General features: G+C 53.0%; 14 protein-coding genes across 14 annotated transcripts; 5 read left to right on the top strand and 9 right to left on the bottom strand.

Moving 5' to 3' along the window:
- The first annotated feature begins 985 nt into the window (after nucleotides 1-985).
- On the top strand, nucleotides 986-2,733 carry PPTG_00141 (hypothetical protein). The gene has a single exon (XM_008891506.1). It carries the CDS (start codon nucleotides 1,267-1,269, stop codon nucleotides 2,620-2,622), a length of 1,356 nt encoding a protein of 451 aa, XP_008889754.1. The 5' UTR covers nucleotides 986-1,266; the 3' UTR covers nucleotides 2,623-2,733.
- Nucleotides 2,734-3,410: 677 nt separating this feature from the next.
- On the top strand, nucleotides 3,411-4,835 carry PPTG_00140 (hypothetical protein; the record flags this gene model as incomplete). Its single annotated transcript, XM_008891505.1, has 1 exon — nucleotides 3,411-4,835. The coding sequence occupies exon 1, from the start codon at nucleotides 3,453-3,455 to the stop codon at nucleotides 4,833-4,835; it is 1,383 nt and encodes a 460-aa protein (XP_008889753.1). The 5' UTR covers nucleotides 3,411-3,452.
- PPTG_00139 (hypothetical protein) lies at nucleotides 4,827-6,072 on the bottom strand. Its single transcript, XM_008891504.1, has one exon. The coding sequence runs from the start codon at nucleotides 5,959-5,961 to the stop codon at nucleotides 4,963-4,965; it is 999 nt and encodes a 332-aa protein (XP_008889752.1). The 5' UTR covers nucleotides 5,962-6,072; the 3' UTR covers nucleotides 4,827-4,962.
- A 16-nt stretch (nucleotides 6,073-6,088) lies between these two features.
- PPTG_00138 (hypothetical protein) lies at nucleotides 6,089-7,836 on the bottom strand (the record flags this gene model as incomplete). The annotated part of the gene is made up of 2 exons (XM_008891503.1): nucleotides 6,089-7,039; nucleotides 7,101-7,836. 2 exons carry the CDS (start codon nucleotides 7,834-7,836, stop codon nucleotides 6,276-6,278), a joined length of 1,500 nt encoding a protein of 499 aa, XP_008889751.1. The 3' UTR covers nucleotides 6,089-6,275.
- Nucleotides 7,837-8,206: 370 nt separating this feature from the next.
- On the bottom strand, nucleotides 8,207-10,372 carry PPTG_00137 (hypothetical protein). Its single transcript, XM_008891502.1, has one exon. It carries the CDS (start codon nucleotides 9,833-9,835, stop codon nucleotides 8,738-8,740), a length of 1,098 nt encoding a protein of 365 aa, XP_008889750.1. The 5' UTR covers nucleotides 9,836-10,372; the 3' UTR covers nucleotides 8,207-8,737.
- Nucleotides 10,373-10,958: 586 nt separating this feature from the next.
- PPTG_00136 (hypothetical protein) lies at nucleotides 10,959-12,331 on the bottom strand. Its single transcript, XM_008891501.1, has one exon. The coding sequence runs from the start codon at nucleotides 12,188-12,190 to the stop codon at nucleotides 11,096-11,098; it is 1,095 nt and encodes a 364-aa protein (XP_008889749.1). The 5' UTR covers nucleotides 12,191-12,331; the 3' UTR covers nucleotides 10,959-11,095.
- A 988-nt stretch (nucleotides 12,332-13,319) lies between these two features.
- PPTG_20666 (hypothetical protein) lies at nucleotides 13,320-13,991 on the bottom strand (the record flags this gene model as incomplete). The annotated part of the gene is made up of 5 exons (XM_008892864.1): nucleotides 13,320-13,333; nucleotides 13,487-13,613; nucleotides 13,680-13,711; nucleotides 13,734-13,842; nucleotides 13,950-13,991. 5 exons carry the CDS (start codon nucleotides 13,989-13,991, stop codon nucleotides 13,320-13,322), a joined length of 324 nt encoding a protein of 107 aa, XP_008891112.1.
- Nucleotides 13,992-14,272: 281 nt separating this feature from the next.
- Nucleotides 14,273-14,587, top strand: PPTG_00135 (hypothetical protein; the record flags this gene model as incomplete). The annotated part of the gene is made up of 1 exon (XM_008891500.1): nucleotides 14,273-14,587. The coding sequence occupies one exon, from the start codon at nucleotides 14,273-14,275 to the stop codon at nucleotides 14,585-14,587; it is 315 nt and encodes a 104-aa protein (XP_008889748.1).
- A 263-nt stretch (nucleotides 14,588-14,850) lies between these two features.
- PPTG_00134 (hypothetical protein) lies at nucleotides 14,851-15,324 on the top strand (the record flags this gene model as incomplete). The annotated part of the gene is made up of 1 exon (XM_008891499.1): nucleotides 14,851-15,324. The coding sequence occupies one exon, from the start codon at nucleotides 14,851-14,853 to the stop codon at nucleotides 15,322-15,324; it is 474 nt and encodes a 157-aa protein (XP_008889747.1).
- Nucleotides 15,325-15,566: 242 nt separating this feature from the next.
- On the bottom strand, nucleotides 15,567-16,351 carry PPTG_00133 (hypothetical protein; the record flags this gene model as incomplete). Its single annotated transcript, XM_008891498.1, has 2 exons — nucleotides 15,567-15,733; nucleotides 15,844-16,351. The coding sequence occupies 2 exons, from the start codon at nucleotides 16,349-16,351 to the stop codon at nucleotides 15,567-15,569; spliced, it is 675 nt and encodes a 224-aa protein (XP_008889746.1).
- An 821-nt stretch (nucleotides 16,352-17,172) lies between these two features.
- Nucleotides 17,173-18,466, bottom strand: PPTG_20665 (hypothetical protein). The gene has a single exon (XM_008892863.1). The coding sequence runs from the start codon at nucleotides 18,123-18,125 to the stop codon at nucleotides 17,691-17,693; it is 435 nt and encodes a 144-aa protein (XP_008891111.1). The 5' UTR covers nucleotides 18,126-18,466; the 3' UTR covers nucleotides 17,173-17,690.
- PPTG_00132 (hypothetical protein) lies at nucleotides 17,860-20,046 on the top strand. The gene has a single exon (XM_008891497.1). The coding sequence runs from the start codon at nucleotides 18,557-18,559 to the stop codon at nucleotides 19,859-19,861; it is 1,305 nt and encodes a 434-aa protein (XP_008889745.1). The 5' UTR covers nucleotides 17,860-18,556; the 3' UTR covers nucleotides 19,862-20,046.
- Nucleotides 20,047-20,330: 284 nt separating this feature from the next.
- Nucleotides 20,331-21,224, bottom strand: PPTG_00131 (hypothetical protein; the record flags this gene model as incomplete). Its single annotated transcript, XM_008891496.1, has 1 exon — nucleotides 20,331-21,224. The coding sequence occupies one exon, from the start codon at nucleotides 21,222-21,224 to the stop codon at nucleotides 20,331-20,333; it is 894 nt and encodes a 297-aa protein (XP_008889744.1).
- A 186-nt stretch (nucleotides 21,225-21,410) lies between these two features.
- Nucleotides 21,411-22,395, bottom strand: PPTG_00130 (hypothetical protein; the record flags this gene model as incomplete). Its single annotated transcript, XM_008891495.1, has 2 exons — nucleotides 21,411-22,109; nucleotides 22,207-22,395. 2 exons carry the CDS (start codon nucleotides 22,393-22,395, stop codon nucleotides 21,411-21,413), a joined length of 888 nt encoding a protein of 295 aa, XP_008889743.1.
- Between the last annotated feature and the right edge of the window lie 74 nt (nucleotides 22,396-22,469).

Below are 22,469 nucleotides of genomic sequence, written 5' to 3'. Positions count from 1 at the left end.
GTCGTAACCCAACAGAGCAATCAGACCTCGGCAGGCAGTAGTGTAGATCAAATTTCCCCCGTTGACCAAGAAGTGTCTGGTGTGGGCACTGTTGCTCCACAGGATACCGACTCGTACCAAACTCCAACGACTACAACTGCTCCCGCTGGCTCTGGCGCCAGTCAGAGCTATACAATCACTCCAACTGCAACTCAGGCACCAACGCAGCAACCGACTCAGGCACCAACTCAGCAACCGACCGAGTCACCCGCTGAAGGTACGAAGTGCAAAGTAAAACTCCGTCGACACTAGCTGTTAGGCGGATAGCATATCTTTTGTACGATGCAGTAATCTTGTGAATAGTAACCAAACGTCATGCACGTAAAGATCAAGCCCACTCCATCAATCGTGCATTCCTACCTAGAATCTACTAGCACCTGGATATGGAGTGTGCAAGCCGTAAAAACGCTCTGTTGCACTCAACCCGGTCGCTCCTGCGATGTCAGCCATTCGCGAAAGATACCGTTGCCGTGATGTGGAAGTTGTCGAGTGCAGTTGTGGCGTCGTCGAGTCAAGATGACGGCTTTTTTTTTTCGCACTGTCCAACAGATAAAGTCCAGATCCTTGAAGCGCTCACCGAAATGCCTGCAAAGATCGCAAGGTGTCAAGCAAGTCGCCGTGACTACCGTGGCATGCGACTTATCCAAAGTTTCCGCACTCCTCGTCAACGCACTGCCGTCGCAGCGAAGCAATCCACAGGTTTCGATAGCATCGGATTCGAGGCCGGAGCGCTTGGCATTTAGGAACATAGCAATGCTCATATCGCCAGCAGCAAACTGCTCCACCATCGTTAGCGTTTGCAGGCACCTCATCGCCATCTGACAGAGGATGTGGCGCTAAGAACCGATGGTTGTGAAGCTGACCGTGTTGAGTCAATTGAGTCAAGTGTGACCGGCCACTGTTTTCGCGCCGTCTGTCGCGACGGCACGAAAATCAGACGAACGCCTGCATCTTGGTGGCGGCTGGAGTCCCGCAGGACGGACTTGCACGCTCTTCCCTTTCGGACAGTGCTGACCGGATGGCGCTGACGCCAAAGGTGCTTTCAAAGCGTGCTAGAGTACGATATCTGCAGATCCACCACCTCCCGATCAGCCTCATCACGGTGCATCTCTGGCAGCATAAGACGCATGGCCGTCCGCCCTGCTCAACGTGCTTCGGCTAGCAGCATTTGTCCATTCTGCAATTTGCCTCGAGCAGCTCAATTGGCAGCCTACAGAAGCTTTCAAAATGGTCAAGATCTTCCGCACACCGCTCGCAATGGCTGCGCTGGCCTGGAGTTGTTACCATGGCGCGACCACAGCTGAAGATCTGTGCTCCATCGCTCCGTCCTCCTACTCGGGAGCCAAGACGACGTATCCGCAGCTCGCGACTGCACTGGAGACGATGGAGCAGTATTCCATTGCTGCCTGGTACACGGATCGACTGTCCGACTCGGACAGGTCTACTATGCTGTCCAGCCTCACAAGCCAGTGTTCCGAAGACTCTCGAATGACGATCGCAGTGTACGGCATTCCGGACAAGGATTGCAATGCTGGACTCTCGTCGTCCGGAACGGTGCAGAGCACCAGTGACTACGAGTCATTCCTCTCGCAGCTCACCACCGCGGTGGGTGATCGCAAAGTGCTCTACGTTGTAGAGCCCGACGCCGTGGGCCTACTCGCTAACGGAGGTTGCGGTGAATCGGCAGGTTACCTCGATAACCTAAAGATCGCTGTTGCAGCTCTGTCCGCGAACGCGAACGCGGAGTTATACGTTGACGTCGGCTACTGGCTGCTTGCCGACTCGACGAACGCTGCGGCGGTAGCTACTATCGTCAACGAGTTAAGCGCCTCGGGAACGCTCAAAGGCATCACTATTAACACGTCGAACTACCGCTCCAACGATGAATGCACCACGTACTGCAACAACTTTCAAACGGCAATGGGATCAAGTACTATGACGTGTATCATTGATACCAGTAGAAACTACAATGGCTCGCCTACAAGTGACTGGTGCAACGTCAAGACAGCCGGAATCGGCAAGCCGCCTACATCGGAGACGGGTATCTCGAATATCGACTATTTCATGTGGATTAAGCCGCCTGGAGAGAGCGACGGTATCTGCACGGACACGTCGTACTCGGACGAATCGCTGACCGGTGTGACGGCCGGTACCTTCTACGAGGAAGGCTTCCAAATGCTCTGGGATCAAGGATACTTTGTCAACGAGCAGGGCATGGCCACGATTTCTGGTAGCAGCAACAGCAGTACGAGTCAAACAAGCAGCCAAACAGGCACACAAACAACCAGCCAGACCGGCACCCAGACGGCCACTCAGACGGCGGGAAGCAACGCGGACCAAACCTCGTCGGTTGCTCAGGATTATGACAGCACTACCCAATCTGCTGCAGGCACGGTTGCTCCGGCGGACAATGGCTCGTACCTAAGTACTACAACTCCAGTTGCTACGACCGCGACTCCGGCCGTGACTCCGACCCCCACACCAACTGCCACGACAGCGATACCTACTGCGACTAGCTCTACCGGCTCGAACACCTCGCAGACCAGCTCGTGCAAAGTCAAAAGGCGCATGCGCAAGTTGTAGGTAGTGGGTGCGTGTTCCGTGCGCGATTTGTGTGGGTATCTACATGTAATACTTGTTTAGTCTCGTAAATACAATTCTAGATCTACCTGGTGTTGAAGATCCTCATCCTGATGCACTGCTAAAAGTGAATGTGTAACCATGCGCTCATGAATGAATATAACACCGACGAAGACGGCGAGCGAGGCAGACTCGACGCTAAGCCTCACCCGTGCTACCGGTGATCATTAAAACCTGCTCCATCTCGTGAAGCTTCGCCATCTGATGTCGGCGAAGTGCCTCTTTACTGCGTCTCCACTAGAGACGGAGACTCTCCACCTCAAGTCATCGGGAGAAACGGTCGCTAGAATTCGATGCGTTCAGTTATACGACCCTATTTCAGACAGATGAAGAGGAATTTGGAGGAATTAGTGGTGCAGCGACAATGAAAGAGAGCACCGAAGCAAAACATTCGAGAATCCGTCAAGTTTACCGAACCTGAGCGCAACATCGCACATGAACGATAACTATTCGCGTTTCGTCGAACTCGCTGCTTCAGCAGATGGCGCTCAGACAACGAAAGACTCAACTCAACTCGCGCGCGCCAATGGTTGATGCAGCCCCTCAGCGAAGGCGTCAGGCGTCCAGTCCGGACAGATAAGAGCTATACTTGCCACCCGCATATGAAAACCACCAGGAGACGATGCCCGAACAGCACAATTATCGGAATGCTGCTTTGTGCACCGTCTTCTGGTTATATGTGCCTCACCGGTCGAAGTGATCACAGCAATGCTTCATTCTGCATTTCGCCAAGCATCACACAACTGCTCAACTACACGTGAAGCTGCAGCAATATGCACAGCATCCTACACTCGCGCACAGTGGCCACCGCCGTGTCCTGCATGGCACTCGCCTTATCCTCTTCAATCGGTCTCACCAGTGCCGAGGAGCTCTGCTCCATCCCACCGTACTCGTACACGAGAGCCAAGTCGGACCACCCGGAGCTCACGAGTGCCATCGAAACACTGGAAAACTACGCCATCGCTTCGTGGTTCACGGATCGCCAGGGAACCGATGAACGTTCGACCATGCTTTCCAACATGCTCAACCAGTGTTCCGAAGAAACTCGCCTCAGTATCGTAGTCTACGGTATCCCCAACAAGGACTGTGCTGCTGGGTTGTCGTCCGAAGGAAGCGTAAAGAGCACAGACGACTACAAGGCCTTCTTACAGGAGCTCACGGGTGCCATCGGCGACCGTAAGGTACTTTACGTTGTTGAACCGGATGCGTTGGGCCTGTTGGCAGAGGAGGGCGGCTGCGGTGCATCCGCTGGTTATCTAGACAACCTCAAGGTGGCGGTGGAGGCCTTGTCCTCCAACCCCAACGCTGAGCTGTACATTGACATTGGCTACTGGATGTTGGCGTACCCCGACAGCGCGAGCAAGGTGGCTACTGCGATGAAAGAGATTGTTACTTCCGGCCGCGTCAAGGGCGTGACGATCAACACGTCGAACTACCGATCCACCGATGAGTGCACCACATACTGCACGAACTTCCAGACTGCTATGGGCAAAAGCGATATGTCCTGCGTTGTGGACACCTCCAGAAACTACAATGGTTCTCCTACTAGCGACTGGTGCAACGTCCAGACTGCTGGTATCGGCAAACCACCAACGTCGGAGACTGGTGTCTCGAACATCGACTACTTCATGTGGATCAAGCCGCCCGGAGAGAGTGACGGTGAATGCCCCACGGGTGGAACTTCGGCAGGCTCTTTCTACCTGGAGGGCTTCACGCTTCTCTGGGACCAAAGTTATTTTGTGAGCGAACAGGGCATGCCGAAGATAGGCGACGGCCCGAGCACCCCGGCGCCAACAAAATATGAACCAAATTCAAGCGCCGATGACGAAAACCAGAGTGCACCAGATCAGACCACATCGATGCCCACTCACGCCCCGACGACCGACAACTCGAACTGGAATCAGGAACAAACTGTGGGAACCGTTGCTCCAGCCGACACTACTTCGACCGAAGCCCCGTCCACTCCAGAAACAGTTGCTCCATCCACCACAGCGCCTGTCATGGAAACTACGACAGCTCCGTCATACTCTACGACCCCTGCTACGACTGCGCCGTCCACAACAGCGTCGACTGGACAGACGGAAAGCACAACGCAGTCTAACACTATTCCTCCACGTAGTGCCTGCAAGGCAAAAAAGCGTTTGCGCTCGCTGTAACCAGGATGTTTGTCAGTCGAAGTATTGTATCCGTTAATTTGCATTGAAAGTAAGAACAAGTTTTTCGTTTGTTACGCAAGTTTTGGGAAATTGACAAGTTTTTCGGATACGATTTTGTAATATCCAGTTACGCTTGGCTTTCTGGATTCACCTTGATCACCAGCTTTCCACGCGAGTGTCTTCCCTTGAGCTTGGTCAGAGCCGCGTGGAGCTTTTCAAACTCGTACACAGTGTCGATAATGGGGACAATCGTTCCCTCTTCGAGGTACGACGTGATTTCATCCAGCCCCTTCGCCGTCGGGTATACGAGTACTTGGCCAATATTCTTAGCGCCATACTTCGCAGGCTGGACAGGCTCCGTGATCGGCAGCAGCGATACAAAGCGCCCGGTGTTCTGCTTCAGGATCAACTGCGCGTCCGTATTCCACGCGTCAGCCTCCATGCCACAGTCGTAGATCACATCCACCGAGTGTGGATCAAGCTCTTGTCCCCACTTTTGCGTATGGTAGTTAATGACACGATCCGCGCCAAGACCTTTGACAAAGTCGGCATTCTTAGCGCTCGTGGTCGTGATCACACGAGCTCCAATGGCGTGTGCCAACTGAATAGCGAACATGCCCACGGCACTGCTGCCGCCGAGGATGAGCACGCTTTCGCCCTTTTGGAGCTTCGTGTGCTCCACCAGAGCCTGGTAGCTGGTGAGTCCGATCAGCGGGATGCTGGCTGCCTGGTCGAACGTCAAGTTCTTAGGTTTTAGAGCCACTAGATCCTCGTCGAATACCGCGTAGTCAGCCACTGTGCCGCATGCATTGAAAGGAGTCATGGCGTACACCTGGTCGCCCACTTTGAGACGCTTGGACTCGCTACCCACCTCCACGACAATACCGGCGGCGTCGAACCCGATACCGAACGGCTTCTCGGGCGTCGGCACTTTGCCGGTGAAGGCCTCGCCTGCCTGCTCCAACAAGATGTAGTCGATGGGGTTGATGGCAGCGCTAATCACTTTGACACGCACTTGATTAGGCCCGAGCTCTGACCGCTTTACAGACAGACGGAGCTTGAGCTCCTGCTCCTGCGGACCGTAGTGGTCATACTGGTACGCGCGGTACGTCTGAGGAACGGACATTGCCGTCGTCTCTTGTTTAGATGAGATCTCTTTGGGCGACTGCAAATTGAAGAATGAGCTCGCAGCTCGTGCGCCTTATTGGACGATGGCTTGTCCCTTGCTGCGTGCGTATCCCCTGAAGATCTTTTGCGGAAGCTAGAAGAGACCACATTGAAGTATTCCGACTTGCTGCGGATCCGTCCACGCTGTCTTTGATGAGCGTCTATTACTCAACTACTGACGGGGCTACCAACGTCGTTAACTTTCACTACACGTCCATTATTTTCTTGTTAAGCCAACTCGCAGAGGAACTATGCCGCTGAAACGCAGACTGTCTAGAGGATGTTGGAGTCTCTCGCAGGTGTTCTCCTATGAGGACGGAAGTCCACAATCGTCGTCGGCAATGGGGCAAGTGCTGACAGCTCCGGAGTCTTAGCTGCGTTGACCATCTTCTTCTGTCGGCGACGAATGCCCACGATCGCGGCGAGCACTACCACGGCGGCAGCAACGACTGCAATCAAGACGATCATTCCCATCCCCACCGTGGAGGTGCGTGAGCTCTCCGTCGATATCTGCTCGCTATCTGCTGCCTTTGATACGGGAATCGGAGTCAACGGCGGTGCAGGGGTCGACCCTTGTTCGGCCGTCTCAAGGCTAGTTTGAGTCGACTGATAATAATTGGTCTGACCGGCGTTTGACGCAGGCGTGCTATCACTAGTCTTTGATGAGGCTGTGTTAGTCGACGGAGCGGTTGCGTTGTAAAAGGCGACTTCATGATCCTGGTTCTGGCTCGCCGGTGGCGTCTGGGTTGTAGATGCTGAGCCTGTGGAGCTGCGGACCGTGCCGTCAATGACAGGATATCCCTTCTCAGTGACCATAGTGCCCTGATTCCAGAGCGACTGAAACAGCTCGTTAAAGAAAACACCAGCACCAGGACCTTGCATTGAATCAGGTGTACGGCCATCGCACGTGCCGTCGCTGTCTCCGGGCGGTTTGGCCCAAATGAAGTAATCGACGTTGCTGATACCCGTCTGATCGGTGGGGAGTGCTCCAATTCCTGCACTCTTCACGTTGCACCATTCGTTACTCGAAGGTCCACCTGTAGACAAAGGTGGACAATTTAGCTAAGTTCCAGACAGTTTCACTCATGTCAAACCTACCATTTCTATTGCGAGAAGTATCGAAGATACAGTGGAGATCGGTGGAGCCAATTGCACTCTGAAAGTTGCTACACAGTGTCGAGAGCTTGCTGGTTGACTGGTAGTTGGACGTGTTGAGCGAAATACCCTTCACCTTCGAACCAGCAGTCACAAGTTGCTTCACTATGTCGATCACGGCCGTGGAGGTTGCGGGGTACTCGAGAGTCCAGTAGCCTACATCCAGGTAGATCACCGCGTTCTCGTTCTGTGACAGTAGACCGATGGCAGTCTGCAAGTTGGCCAGGTACCCTGCACTGTTGCCACAACCGGTGGTGTCTGCTAACAGTCCGATGGCGTCCGGCTCGAGAATATACAACACCTTTCTGTTGCCGATGGTCGATGTGAGTGTGTTCAAGAATGTCACGTAGTCCGAAGCGGACTGCACGGTGCTACCCACCGCCGATTCCTTGGCAGCGCAGTCCTTGTTGGGCAAGCCGTAAACGACGATACTGATTCGCGAGTCTTCGGGGCACGAGGACACCAGGTTGGCAGCTGTCTGGGCATAGTCTCCGTTATCTTTGCGATCCGAGTACCAGGTCGCTATCCCATATTTCTCCAACGCCTCGATGGCGAATGCCGACGCTGGGTATGCGGTCTTGGCCTTTGTGTAGGTCACCGGTGGTAGGGAACACAATGTATCAGCTTGGACAAGTCTTGTGCCAGCCAAAGCTAACAGGAACGCGGCCGAGCGTAGCATGACCTAAACGAAATGACTAACGCTACGCAACGCTGTAGAACTGTTCGAGCAGCAAAATAGCGAGTGCTTCGAGCACCTGGTTCGTCTGAACTGCAGCACGCATAAAGAAGGTCAAGTGCAGTGGAAGAACGCTGCCACCATCGTGAAATACGATCCTGACCAATCCACGGAGACCCAACATGACCCGCGCCCAGATGGAGGTCGCTGTGTCTGCAGCTGGTTCGCTACAGAATCCCCTCCCAATAAGCGTAGATAATATTCTACACTATTTCAGAGGTGAACTAAGATTACTCGAGTATTTACGAATATAGAGTTAATGGGTGGGAGCAGATATGACAGGGTATATCAAATACGAGCTTTATGTTTTGGAGGGACTTCTGTATCTCGAACTGTACAACAACGCTGTCAACAAGACAGGTTCACGCTTCATTGCGGTCATCGACATCGGCGTAGCATTCTATCTTTTGTTCGTGTGGGCCCTTTGCTACGGCCATGACCAGCATGAACACTACAAAATCCATTCGCCGCTAAACCGTGACTGTCGTAATAATTCAGACGGTTGCTGAGCGTGGCGGTGTCGTCTTGCTTCGCTTTGGTCTACGATTAGTCTTAGCCCAGCTCGGACTTGTGCCGAAGCCAGAAAGTCAGTACTAGATTTCCTGGTTCAGCATTGCCAATTCAACAGAACGCTGCGTAGTCGAAGTGGAAGTGTGAAAATTAAATGCATTGGAATGCTGTCTACCTCGCTGTCGTTATCCGATGCGTCGTAATACAAAACTCGCTACTCGAATTCGAGAACTACGTGCGAGGGAAGCCAACCTTATCCAATTGGGTTAGCCTAGACAAACACACCTCATACAACGTGACATATGTCACGATCCCGAAAGGCATAACCGGCGCCTTACAGGATCGTGCTGCCGCCAGCCGGCGTGCGCTTAATCTCAATGTGGATGTTCTCGCTGTCGCCGGGGGTCTCCAGAGCGGCGTCGGCATCACGCGCCTTCTTGATCTGGGCAGCGGCAACGCCGACAGCAGCCACAGCAGCCACAGTGCCGATGGCGGCCATGGCGATAGTAGGGACGCCGCTGTCGTTGTTGCTCTCATTACCCGACTGGGTGTTAGCCTGCTGAGCGGTCTGCTCGATGTTGTCGCTGCTCGAGTCCTCGGTGGTCGAGGTCGAGTCGGCCTTCGAAGCAGAGCTCTCCACATCGGTTGAGGTGGTAGGAGCAGGGGTCACGACGGGTCCCTTCGTCGACGTCGGTGTCGTAACAGCCGGGGTCGCAGCGGGAGTCGGCGTCGTAGCGGCGGGAGTAGCAGCAGGGCTCTCCGTCTCCTCGACGGGGAAGTTCGGGTTGCAGTCGGTAGCGTGAGATCCCTGCTCAGCCGTTGGCGTGGTAGCAGCCGGGGTCGCGACAGGGGCCTTGGTTCCAGTCGTAGGAACGGAAGGCGTCTCAGGAGCCGGAGTCACGGCAGGGGACTTGGTGCCGGTAGTAGGCACCGAAGGAGTCGAAGGGGTCGACGGGGTCGAAGGGGTCGACGGGGTCGAAGGGGTCGACGGGGTCGAAGGCGTAGTGACAGCCGGGGTGGCAGAAGGAGTCGTCGGCGTCGACGGGGTCGTGACGGCCGGGGTGGTAGCAGGCGTCGTAGGCACTGCCGGGGTAGCCACTGGGGCCTCCATCTCCGGAGCCGGGGTCGTGGCAGCCGGAGTCGCGGCCGGGGATGGAGTCGTAGCGGCCGGAGTCACCGCCGGGGTTGGCGTAGTAGCGGCCGGCGTCACAGCCGGAGCCGTGGTGGCCGGCACCGTAGCGGCAGGGGGCTGGGTGGTGGCCACAGGGGTCGGCGTCGTCACAACAGGCCCCTTGGTCGCCGGCGTGGTGTACGAGTCATCCTGGTTGCCGCTGGTGGTCGGCGTGAACGAGCCACCCTGCTGCAGGGCCAGCGCTTCGTTGGAGAGTACGGCCACCAGCACGGCCGTGCAGACAGCGAACTTACGGAACATCTTTTGCTGTCGGGGTCTTTTTCGAGTCTGCTGGAGCGGAGCGGGGCGCAAGGATCAGCCCCAGTGCGTGGTCTGCAGAGGCGGGTTCGGTAAAAGTGCGGGAAGCGCAGTCTTTGTATGCACAATGGACCTTCTTGCGCGTCACGAGCGACTCAACGCCACGACGGTCGCTCTTCGTAATTGACATGTGGATAAGATCTGGCTCTGAAGCCCACATCCCGAGCTCTGCATGCTGCGCACAGCGCAAGTTGCTGCCAGCAATTGAGTCATGCGCCTCAACGCGACGGATATGAGACGTTGGATAGAGCTGGCTGAATTCCACCGCCGCTGTGGTCCATGTGGCGGGTGTGTGGTGGTGGTCCACCATTACTGGTGGGAGAAAACTCCGTGTTGCTGAGGAGACCTGCATACCATGGTACTTATTACTCTCTCTGTTGCTTCAACTTCCGGCGTTTCTTGGCCGGTACACATGAGCTCTCTGCGCTGGCGTATACTTCGTACACTGACCATCATGGCAACACTTCGGACAACGAACTGGCAGCGCCACGGCGGCGCCATTTTCAAAATTTAGGACCAACTCAAATGAGCCACCCAGCTACTCCGCGTGGGTGGTCGGCACGAGCGAAGGCATATCGCAGCCAAAACTGTCGCCAACCCGACGACAGCTCAATTTCGAATCCAATTTCGCCCCAACGAGCTCACGAGCAAATCTGACGTATCATGCCAAGCGTTTTTCGTACTCAGACTTCCACCGAGAAAAAAAAATAATATTTCCTTTGAGAGCACAGTGCTATCGCGGATTGCTACTGCAATCCATGAGCCCGCAGTAAGGTGTTAGCGCTAACACCAAAACGATAATGGATCTCACATCTGGGTGTGACTGTATGTAGGCAAGCAATCGGACGAGTGCGACGATTCTAATGTAACTGCAGCGATGAAGATGAAAGTTTGTGCAGACAGGCGCTAGTATGTCTCTGCCACCGCAAAGACAGAGAGGTGTTGCTGGCATTTTGCCACGGGTGAACTGCCAGTATTCTGTAATATCCAACTCGTTAGTGGGCTGCTGCAGAGTACAGAGGAAGCGGAGCACCAGCGAAGGTAGCTGTCCATGTCGAATGAGTCAGGTGTAAATTGATCACGCTTTGATTACCACTGTGGATGCATTTATTAGATAAGATATTGTCCACAAATCCGTGCCTGAACCTCGAAAGCTTTTTACTTAACGAGATTGCCATTACTGTATACTCAGCTGAATGCTCGTCAGTGAAGTACGATCAAGGAGAAAGTAGTCAATCCAGTGACAGCCCATGTAGTAGCCGACGTAGGCCACTGCGAAGTACTGCCTGAAGTCTCAGCGTTCGGATCGTAAATGGTATCCATCTGCTGAGTGTTCACAAAGTAGCCCTGGTTCCAGAGCTTAATGAAGTGGTCGTTGAAGAACTCACCAGCAGGGGGTCCCCGCATAGCGTCCGTCGACTGATCCACGCACGTTCCATCGCTGTCTCCAGGAGGCTTTACGTACAGCCAGTAGTCAATGTTATCCAAGTCCGTGACATTGGTGGGCGGCGCCCCAATGCCGGCTTTCCTCACGTTACACCATTCCGAGCTGGAGGCATCCGCAAATTCTTGAAAATTACGAGAACTGTCGATCACGCAGTGCATGTCTGTGGACCCCACCGCCGTCTGGAAGCTCGTACACAGGTCAGCGATCTGCGTAGTGGAGCGATAGTTTGACGTGTTGAGCGCGATACCCTTCACACGACCAGCCTGCGCGAGTTCCTTGACAATCTGGGCCACGATGTACGCCGTATCCGATCGTTCCAGCGTCCAGAAACCAACGTCGAGGTAAATTTCGGCGTTCGGATTTTTCGATAAAAGCGTGATCGCAGCGGTCAGATTGCTCTGATACCCGTACTCCACCGCACATCCCTTGTTGGCCAGCAAACCCACGGCATCCGGCTCCAACACGTAGAGGACTTTGCGTTCTCCAACAAGCGCTGTCAGGTTGGTGATAAATTCTTCATAGTCTTTGCCGGTCTTTACCGTGCCGTTGCCGTTTGAATATCCAGCGTCGCAGTCCTTGTTAGGCAGGCCGTAGACCACCACATTCAGTCTCGAGGATTCCGGACACGTCGCGATGAGGTCCACAGCAGTCTGCGTCGCGTTGCCATTGACATCACGGTCAGAGTACCAGGTAGCGATGCCAAAGGTCTCGAGGTGGCTCAGTGCAAAGGCAGAATCCGGATGTGCCACCTTTGCATCTGCGTAGGTGACGGGAGGCAGCGAGCATAGCGTGTCGGCAGCATGAGCTACGCTACCCACCCAACCAAGCACGACCAGGAGCAACAATACCATCGAAGTACCAAGGCCTGTATAAGACGCTTTTGATGGTTGTCGACGCTTCTCCAAGACTGGCCTCCTCCCTTGGGTCTGTCCAATTGAGACGAAAGTGATGACGGCGAGAGCATCGCCTGACAATGTGCCGACTACGCGTACGCTCTATGAACAGTGCAGACGTAGCCATGTTAGCCGTGGTAGCTGGTCGACGCTCAAAGCTAAAGCAACAAAGATGACCAGATCAATACATGTGGCAGCACCAAATAAGTAGGCACTCAAGTTAGCTTCAACTGAGTAAAAAGCTTGTCAAATTTGTTGCCTGGGCACGTTGTTTGCCTTGTGGTTCTGATCATTTTGCTTGAAGGAGTCATGTAGTTGTTTGCTTGTACTACTACGAGTGTGTCATTCGAAATAATCAAATGATAGCCATTGGATAGGAAAGTCAACTATGAATGGACTAGAGCAGTTTTGGCTAGCATGTAGGCCACATTTTGGATGTTAGTAGAGCTCAACCGGCTCCAATTTAACTAGATCACCTTCGACTTAGCTGGAAATAGGCTTCTTTTTACGTAAAGAAAGGTACTAGAAATAGATATTAGAGATTCAGTCACGTGCGTAGATGAATGTACTCAGTACTACAAGATCTGTTAGTAGAACCCTTATTCTGCAGGCTCCACTAAGATATCAGCGGACAAATCGACAACAACATGTTCTAGTACTATGGGATTCAACTATATAAAAGAGAAAAAAAAAACGGCTTCAATTAGCCATACCCTTGAAGACCGACAGTCCAACAACTTTTGACATGCAGCACAAGTCCCAAACTTCATTCGAGGCGTCAACCCCGGGTTGTAATAGAACGAATCAAGCATTATAAGCCCATTTGATTGGGTGTAAAATTATTTTTCAGATTTTATTCAATACGCACATGGAATCGTTACAGCTGTACAGTTTAGCCAGCTCTCGTAGGTTGTTCTCGGCCCTAAATGAAGCGGCGAAATGGATTCAGCGCGTAGTTTTAGATATGTTGGGCTCTAGATAAAAAAAAAGTATTTGTAATCTCAACTTGCCGCTTTCCACCCAGTTTGCTAGTGCGTTGATCCTGCGGCGAGTACAAGTAGACCCAGGGGTCCCGAAAAGGATATTGTTATTTATTACACTCTGTAACAAAATATAAATCATTGCCATTCTGCAAGATGTCCTCAACATACATAATGATCATTCACCATTAAGGCAATAAATAACTCAGTAACTGAGGGAATAACTAAGAAAGAGTATCAAAGAAAGATGTTATTTTCAACTGCTACAGCTTACCGCTACCCATGAGCGGGTTGCGTCGTCGACGGTCTGTGCGTTCCAATACGTGTTGTTTTCTCTTAGGAACACGATCATTTCCAAGGTGATAGGAAGCAGTCCATGTCGTTCCTGTCCAAATGTCGTCCTAGCAACGCTAAAAAAAGTACTCGACAACATTGGACGTGGCTAGATGATTGACACAAGGAGGTACTTGCTCTGCTTCGACGGAAGGCGGCGTGGTTTCTGTAGCAACTTGACAAAGAACCTTCTTCGCGGCCCTCAGCATCATCCTCGCCGTTGAAGCGTGGATTGGTGGGTTTAAACGGAGCCAGTACGTCTTTTTCGGCGCGTGTTAAACGGCTTGAACCGCCAGACTGCACCCACACGCACCTCACCTCAAAATCAGGGCTCGTGGCCCTTTAATAAACGAATCAACAAATGTTAGCACATTCCCTTATTAATAATAATTATAATAACGTACCGATGAACCGGGCGTAGTGTGGCTTAATGGCAATGAGCACATCCAGCCATATTCTCGTATCTAATATACACCATTTCAGGTCCGTTCTCCCCAGATCAGGGATTCAATACAACCCCCCCCCCCCGGCCGACCTGTGCATAGGTCTGGACAGACCTCAGTTCAAACTAACCACCACCAGTATTCAAAAGACCCAGTCCGCTTTTTTTTTGCCTGTGCCAGCAGCTGTCCAGCTGGGTAAATGTCAACTTTTGTCAATTACCTACCGTACCTTCGAGAATGGAGTTTAGCTCTTCCACCGCTCGGTGCAGTTTGACATTTGAAGGATGGGGAAAAACGTTCGTGCACGTGTCCTGGCGGCTGCGGAAGTAGGCGATAACTGGCGGCAAGTTGCGGCTCATAACGGTGTCGCCGTAGAGACTGCACGAGGTTGGGTGCGTCGCGCAAAACGTTTGGGTGACTTTACGCCCGCTCCGGACAAGAGAGGTGGGGCACACAACAGGAAGCTCAAGCCTGCTAAAGTGGCGTTTCTGGAGGAGAGTTTGGAAGAGAACTGCTATCTAACGCTGGAGCAGATGAGGAGATGCTGCTCGACCGCTTTAACATCAACGTCGCGGCCGAGACTGTGCGAGCTAACCTAGATGCCCTTTGTTATACAGTGAAAAAGGTGCATCGCGACAACAACTACCGGAACACCCCACTAACACTCTCAAAAGACAGCAGTTTGCTGTGAAATTGTTGCAGTATATGGGAGCGGACAAGAAGAGCTTGTACCTGGACGAAACCAGCTTCAACCTTTGGATTAGCCGTAGCAATGGGTGGAGCGTTCAAGGGACTCGTGCGGTGGACTTGAGCATGTGTAGCAAAGGCAGCAACATTCACGTTATTGCTTGCATTTCACGCGATGGAGTTGAGTATTCGAAAGGGCGGTTCAGGTCGTTTAAGTGAGAGTCTGCAAACGAGTATTCGCTGTATGCTGCGTGCCCAGGCGGCTCATGCAGATCTCACTAATGTTGTCGTTGTGTTGGACAACGCACCCTGCCATAACCGCGCCGAAACAGTGTTTGAAGAGGACGAGTTTGCTCAAGTCGAATGCCTACGTCTCGGACCGTACTCACCTATGCTGAATGGAATTGAGAACGTGTTCTCTGCGTACAAGTCAGCAGTGAAGCGGTACATGGCAGTGAACCGACGCAAGATTCTTGACGTTCCTCAGGGAATGACCATCACAGCTCATCGCTCGACATTTCTGCTGCATGCGGCAAACATCATCTTTCGTGAGGTCGTCACATCCGAGTTGTGCCGTAAATGCATCCACCACATTTTTGGCTTCCTTAGTGATGCCATTTTAATGAAGGACATGGCAGTAGGAACTTAAAATTTGACAAACGTTGTCATGTACCCAGCTGGACAGCTGCTGGCACAGGCAAAAAAAAGCGGACTGGGTCTTTTGAATACTGGTGGTGGTTAATTTGAACTGAGGTCTGTCCAGACCTATGCACAGGTCGGCCGGGGGTGGTTGTATTGAATCCCCGATCTGGGGAGAACGGACCTGAAATGGTGTAGACACGTCGGCACCATGCAATGCCTTCGCCACTGACTCGACCTTCGTTAAGTCGTTCAGCAAAGCTCGCAGACGGCGGTTTGCGCAGGTGAGGGCATCATATCTTCCAGTTCATCATCGATGGCGTCGATAAACTCTAGGAGGTAGAAGTAGCGCATGATCATGAAGAAGGTTGACCCCCCTCGTGTCTTGGCGGATGACCGGTCGCAATTGAGTTTTTGCTCTAAAATAAAATTAATAAAACACACACAAAAATTGTTACTGCGATATTTGAAGTGCAGTACACAAAATACAAAATACAGTACCGTAGTTTGGCTGATTGCGTCAATGTACGAAGCTTTAGCATGAGCTTCTGCACTGTGTCCAGCTCTTCTTCGTAGTCTGCCAGTTCGAGTTGGACTGCCCGGTTCAGTCGATGGCTGGCGCAACCAACGAGCGGCACGCCCATTAGTGTCGCCAGTCTGCGATTGACTGAGCAGATGTCAGCAACGAGGAAGCAGCACATCCCCAGCTGCTTTCCGTAGTCACGGGGCAGCATGGTCGCAAGGAATTCCATGTGGCCTCTAGCTGACAGGCCTTCTTCCTCGTCATTTAGTAGATGTGCCATGCACAGTAGCGGCGTCTTCGCGACGGCATCGCTGCTGAAAAGCCCGACCGTTTTGGCCTCATCTTTGACGGCTGGACGCATGCATCGGAACACTGTATTGCTGTCGACTTCGTAGCGTACGTAGACAGCAATATAGTGTTCCGATGCATGCGTCCAGCCGTCAAAGATGAGGCCGAAACGGTCGGGCATTTCAGCAGCGATGACTTGCTTGACGGGCCGTGTCAGGCTGCCCATCCCTGAGACGAGGTTCTCAACACATATGGGATCAAGATTTGAAAATCTGCAAAAAGAATTAGAAATTTTACGTTAAGAAATTTACAAAAAACTATTAAAGCAAAAACTCTCGCCGTCGAGCGGCCTTGTTCTCGCAGAACGATAGCGGCAGATTGTTCTTCAAAATTCATTCCATCCAAGTGAAGAGATTAACCGATGAACGCCGAACATAGTTGAGGATGGACCCCGTTTCGCGGTTGTAGCAGCAGGCATGAGGTCCTCGTACATAGGGTCTTCACTTCGAACATGGGATATCAGGTTCGAATACCCGTTTTGCCGGGCTTGCTTTCTTACAGTGCCGCAACGACAACGATGATATTAGGGGATATCTTCATCGTTGTCGTCGCGGCACGGCCAAAAAGAAAACCCAGTCACTTGAGCCGAAGTAAAGCGAGGGTGGCGACGAGGAGCAAGGACCATGGGAGTTGCTGGCGTTGCTGGTGAATTTAAAAGTGATGATAGCAAAATTGGTCAGACGTGGCAGCACAATGACTGGTAGAGATTGTTTGGCATAATTTAAAGTAAATTCCGTCATAAATTACCTGTTTTAATGTGTTACACATAAAATAATGGATACGTTAGGATTGAGCATCAAAATAAATATTTCGCTAATATTTATCAAACTTACTTTGGTGCCAATTTTTTTTTCGGGAGCCCTGAGTAGACCATGCTTTAATGTAGCCATGTATGTTCGATGAGTGTCAATGCTTGCTTCGCAGGCTTCAACGGCTCGCGTTGCGATACAATCTGTAAGGGTAAACCTGGACCAAACTGACAAAAAATATGCAATTATGAACGGATTCCACAAAAAATCTAACTACTCATCAACACGTTATCCTGTTGAAGTTGCTTTGAGCGGCAGAGAATCAGATTTGCGTGTGAAGGACTCCTTCAGAAGGAGGATCCACTTCATGCCACATGCAATGAAAAGCGTGCATACACTCATCTGCTCCAGCTCACAAAAGGACACCGGTGCCGTGCATCTAGCGTTCGCTCTAGATCGTTTCATGGCGGCTGCAACCCGGGAATCCTTACGACGGGTTGCTCCCCTCAGCTGCCACAACGCGAGCCGAAACACCCACCGCCGCAACGCCAACAGCAATGGCTGCCTGCATATACAAAGCATCAACCACACCAGTCCTTTCTTGCAGACAGTGATGGCACTATGCTTCGCTATGTGACTGATCTACCCGGAGTGGGATATTCTGCGTCAAACGGAGCAGCTTGTCAAGAAACAAGCCCAGCAGTCATTCCTGCACCCTTTGCCGACGTAACGGCGCGATCTGTAGCCATGTTCGCTTCAGCCAGCTCGACTACCAAAGAACTCGGTAACGGACTGATCCGCACCAAAAAAAAACGACTCGCAATCTTTTGGCAAAGCGCCACCAAAATTTGCCTCAGATCGAGCAACAATGATATGCCAGTCCGATCTCGACGCCGAATGTTCCGACGTCTTCCCTATCCGCCAGTGCAGCGGCATGATCACCATGCTTGCTTTGCCAGACGCTGCCCGAGAACGCTCTGACGCGCTCTTCGTCGAGTAGAAAGTGTGGACAAGCTGCGAGTTTTTTTGCCAGCTGGACGCCACTTGACATCGGAGTCCTGCTGCGTCGCGGCAAAAAGCGGGCGTCGGATCAACATCGAGCGGAGCTCTAAGCAGCGCAGCATCAGCCGATGGATAGTCGCTCGACAGCGGTCGGCGTTGACTACTTCGCTGGCAGAACGATAGATCCATACGAACCTGCGGAGGAGACGCCGTCTAGCATCCATCCGCGTTGACACGGACGTCTGTTAGCGCACTCAGCCAGCGCTACTGTATCCGGTGGCCACAAGAAGACGCCGTCTGCTTGGGCGCGAGAGAGCAGCCGGCGCTTGCAGTTCCGCCCCGTGATGAGAGCGCCCGCCACCCGCTTTTTCAAGCAAAGCCCAGTGAGAATATTCGCTTTTCCTCCAGCTTTGCTTTGAAAACCGCCGAACAGCCGTTGCCATTTTCAAAGCTTTTTTTGTTATTTGGCAAAATATTTCTCGAGCGGTTTGCGTAGCACTCCAGAATCTCTTTCTCTCTCTCTCTCTCTCTTCTGCTGCGGCTGCTCATTCTCCAACTCGCCGTCCGCTGCGCATCAGCAGCGTCTTGTCACATTCAGGCGCCCGATCTCTACGACGTTGATGCCCGGCCAGTTCGTTGACGTGGTCGCCGTCGCGTCCCCGACGACGCTCGCCCCCACTCTCAAGGGCCTGGAGGAACCACTAGCCGTGCCTGTGCCTTTGCCCGTACGCGGGGGCCGATCGCAGTCGCTGTCCACTCTGCCACGCCGCGCATCCACGGCCAACGTGTTGACGGTGGAGAACAACCAGTCGGATACCTTCACAGAGGAGGAGGAGCTCGAGTTCCAGCGCCAACAGCACACCCGACACGCGCGACGAGCGCTTAGTTCGGGCGCCGGCAGCTCGCTCAGTCTGCTGCAACAGGAACTCGGCTACCCGCGTCGCGCCCGGGTGGCAGACGGCCACAGGCATCGACGTGGGTCTTTGTTGGAAACGGCCCTGGAGAACAAGAGAGTACACAGCACCAGCCATGACAGCAGTCATGAGATTCACAGCAACTGCAGCAGTAGTTCAGGTAGCGTGGACAGCGCCAGTGACCTGCAACGCACACAGTCTGTACCCGAACCGGAAGCAGAAAACCAGATAAACCAGCTCCACTACAATGGCCGCAGTTGGACATTCAACGCAGTCACGTGTTCACCACGCAGCGATGCAACAGGTGCACAAGTAGAGGAAGAGGAAGAAGAGAACTTTATGAACTACCGCAGTGCGTCGGTCACAGGCTACAGCCGCGACACCGACGGCGTCGTCTACTATGAAGTGATCGTGCGCTCCACGGCACACGGTCCGCTATCAGCCTACAAGGTGCGACGACGCTACTCCGAGTTCCGAGATTTACACGCCGCATTGAGCAAAGTCATGCCAGTATCACACAGGAAACTAGCGTCCGTCACGGCCATGGCCAGTATCAGTGACGACCACAACGAAGAGGAAGATGCATCAGTGGGTTTCCGTTTCTCCATCACAGACTGCGGAGAGGACACAGAGCCAGCATTACCCCCGCTACCGGACAAGGGCGGCGTGTGGAGCTACCTGCAATTTGACAGTATCCCGCTGCTAGAGCGAAGAGCAAAGTACTTCCACGCTATGTTGGTGGCCGCACAACGGCATCCAGCAGCGCGTGCCAGCCGACTACTCAACGACTTTGTCGGCACGCCACCCGATCTCGTGTCCTTGCACTCAAGTGTTGAGAACAGCTACGTGAGCCTGAACCGCTTCGCCGCGCCCAAACTGAGCTTCGACATTGAGATCCAGGAGAGGAAAGAGAAGGCCAAGAGCATCCGGAGACGGCGAAGCTCCCTCAAACGCCAAAGCTTCACCGGTTCGCTTGACGCCATCTCTAACAGCCCGCGTCCATCGCAGTAATCAAGCGAAATCTCCGCCACAAGGGCGAGACCTCCTCACACAGCATCTCGGAATCGGTTTGGATTCTTTTTTCTCATCAATCAGAGCCCCCACTTCTGTCGTTCGTTATGTGACTCATGTTTCTTATTCGTAGTGTAAATTGTCAAGCAAAAAAAATATATATATATAACGAGTCTGGTGTGGAAAGTAGCCGTCGTCGTCTGTCTGCTTTCATTTCCCTCCGCGACTTTGCATTACGCTTTATGTAGGGGAATCGGCAACTGTAACGCCACAACATGGTGCCTGCAGCAGACAAATATTTGCATGTTGCATTCAGCGGCATCATCCGTGGCGGTCGGAAATCCGTTCGGCTCTGTATTCGGTGATCTATTAAAGCAGAGAAGCAGGGCTGTCTACAGGTATGTCCATCAAGAATGAAGCGTCCAACTAAACAGAGCAGAGCGTAAGCTACCTACGACAGAGAATCGCCTTACGGCGGCACCATCTTCTGGACGTAGTCGGCGATCTCTGGCTCAAGGTACTCGGACAGCTCGTCCCGGGTCACCCAGAGGAAATCGCTAGCCTTGTCCTGGTTCAGTGTCACATCTCCGTCCAGGTGCTGCGACTTGTAAAAGAAAACCTTGGTGCCGTCAAACTCCGAGTCGTTTTCGTGCAGATACTTGACGTAGCCCATGGGCGCGAAACCCACCGGGTTCGCCTCCATCTCGTCGCCGACCGTCTCGCTCATGTGTCGGAGCGCAGCATCGCGCATCTTCTCGGCGTCCTGCTTCTCACCCACAGGGAAGAACCACGGGTACTTGGCGTCCTTCTGGTCGTTCTTGACCAGCAGGAACACGCGGCCCTTAAGCGCGCGGTTAAGCGACTTGCGGTTGTTGTTAGCGTCGTCCTCCGTCTCACGCGGGGCTAAATGGAAGCCGGCGCCCACGATCTCCTCGGGGTCCTCCTCGGCATTAGGCCACGGCGCCTCCTCGGGCGTAATGTGCTTCGTGCCAGGCTCCATGAACCAGAAATCCTCCTCTAGTCTCTGATCCTCACGCAGAGCCTTCTCGTGCTGCATGACCTCAAAGTCCACTTCCCAGTCCTTCAAATCGGGCTGCACAACCGGAAGACGCTCCAAAACGGCTGCACTAAGGATGCGCCACTTCTTTCCATCGTCCACGGGCGGCGACACGAGGAAGTTCTGGCGGTGAGCCCTCTGGCGAGGCGCTTGACGCGGCGGAGGCGGGTTGCGCTTGCGCTCCTCGATCTTGGCCTTCTGGCGCCACGTCAGGCGCTTCTTGTGGCCGGACGCGAATGTACGCAGCTGCTGAGCGGGCTGGGCACCGGACGCAGCGCGCGTCAAGCCGCTACGGAGCGCGAACATGACCAAGTAATGCGAAGGTTAGAAGCTGCTCAGTGTGTGTGGCTCAGGCAAGGCGCTGCCAAAAACAGGGTCCACTATTGAGGCTGGTACCATGTTGTAGGTACATTTGTGTTAATCAAACACAAAAATTACTTTTCCTGCGACGTGTGAGAATAGGATGGCTACACTTCGCTGCAGAATCTTCAGCTAAATCTCTTTGTTAAAGAGCGGATGGTTGTATCTACCAGGCACCTTAGCTCCAGCTTCTGAGGTCTTGGATCCGTTCGCAGCAACGATGTTGCGTCGGGCGTCGGAACCGGCGGATCGAACTGTTGCAGGCGCGCTGCGGCGATCTTGCATGCCCTTCGTCCAGGAGTCTATTTCCTCTCGATCTTGCTCGTTAAATAGCAGACGGTGACGAGTTCCTAACGCCAATACTCCCTCGATAATTGTGGTAGCCCACGAAGTGTTAAGTTTGCTGTACAGCGTGCGAAGCAGCGGCATCAGCTCTGAATGCAGTCGATGCGACCGCTCCTCTCCATCCTGACAATCTTTGCTGCTCACCATCTCTTCGAAACGAAGCTTCACCACTTTAGCAGCCTTATTAAACTGGTACGTTTCATCTGTAAAGAGCTGTGCATGCGTGATTGCCAGAAACATCCACGCATCCAGCTTTCGTTCTCGCTCACTGCGTTCATCGCCTTCAACACTCAGGAGCACGTCACGCTTCGCATTCAACGTCTCGATCAGCGCCTGAAATTCTTTCCTGCCGCTTAATGTTTGTCCCTTCTCTTCGATCACTTTCGTCAATGTTTCCATGAACAGCCCGCTCGATTCGGCAGTTAATTGATCCGATATCAATTGGCAAAATAACGCGCTCGCCTTGGCAAATTTCTTGTCCACTAGCTTCGATCATCAAGCGTAAGAGGAAGGATACCCACAGAAATGTTAAGAACGTTCAAACTATGTGTTGAAATAGTCATCCAGTACGTATTTTACTTACCATGTATCCCTCTAGCTTTGCCACCGTGGTCGGTAGGTCCAGCGATTTCTTATCCGTGCGTTGGCGCTTCATCGCACCTTCTTTGGTTGAATCATCGTCCACCTTCTTACTGCTCTTTGCTTCCTCTTCTCGTTCGCGCTTGGTCTTCGTAGGGAGCGCCAAGCCACTGTACAAGTCGCCACCGTCCATGGCAGTTCGCCGTTATTTTTCAGCGAAGCGATACTTAACTGAAGAATACTGATTCCTCTGATTCTGAAAAAAAA

The sequence above is a fragment of the Phytophthora parasitica genome (assembly GCF_000247585.1).
Source record: "Phytophthora parasitica INRA-310 unplaced genomic scaffold supercont2.1, whole genome shotgun sequence".
Taxonomy (NCBI): Eukaryota; Oomycota; class Peronosporomycetes; order Peronosporales; family Peronosporaceae; genus Phytophthora; species Phytophthora nicotianae.
The sequence above is the reverse complement of the archived record's forward strand: the minus strand, read 5'-3'. Positions and strand labels throughout refer to the sequence as shown.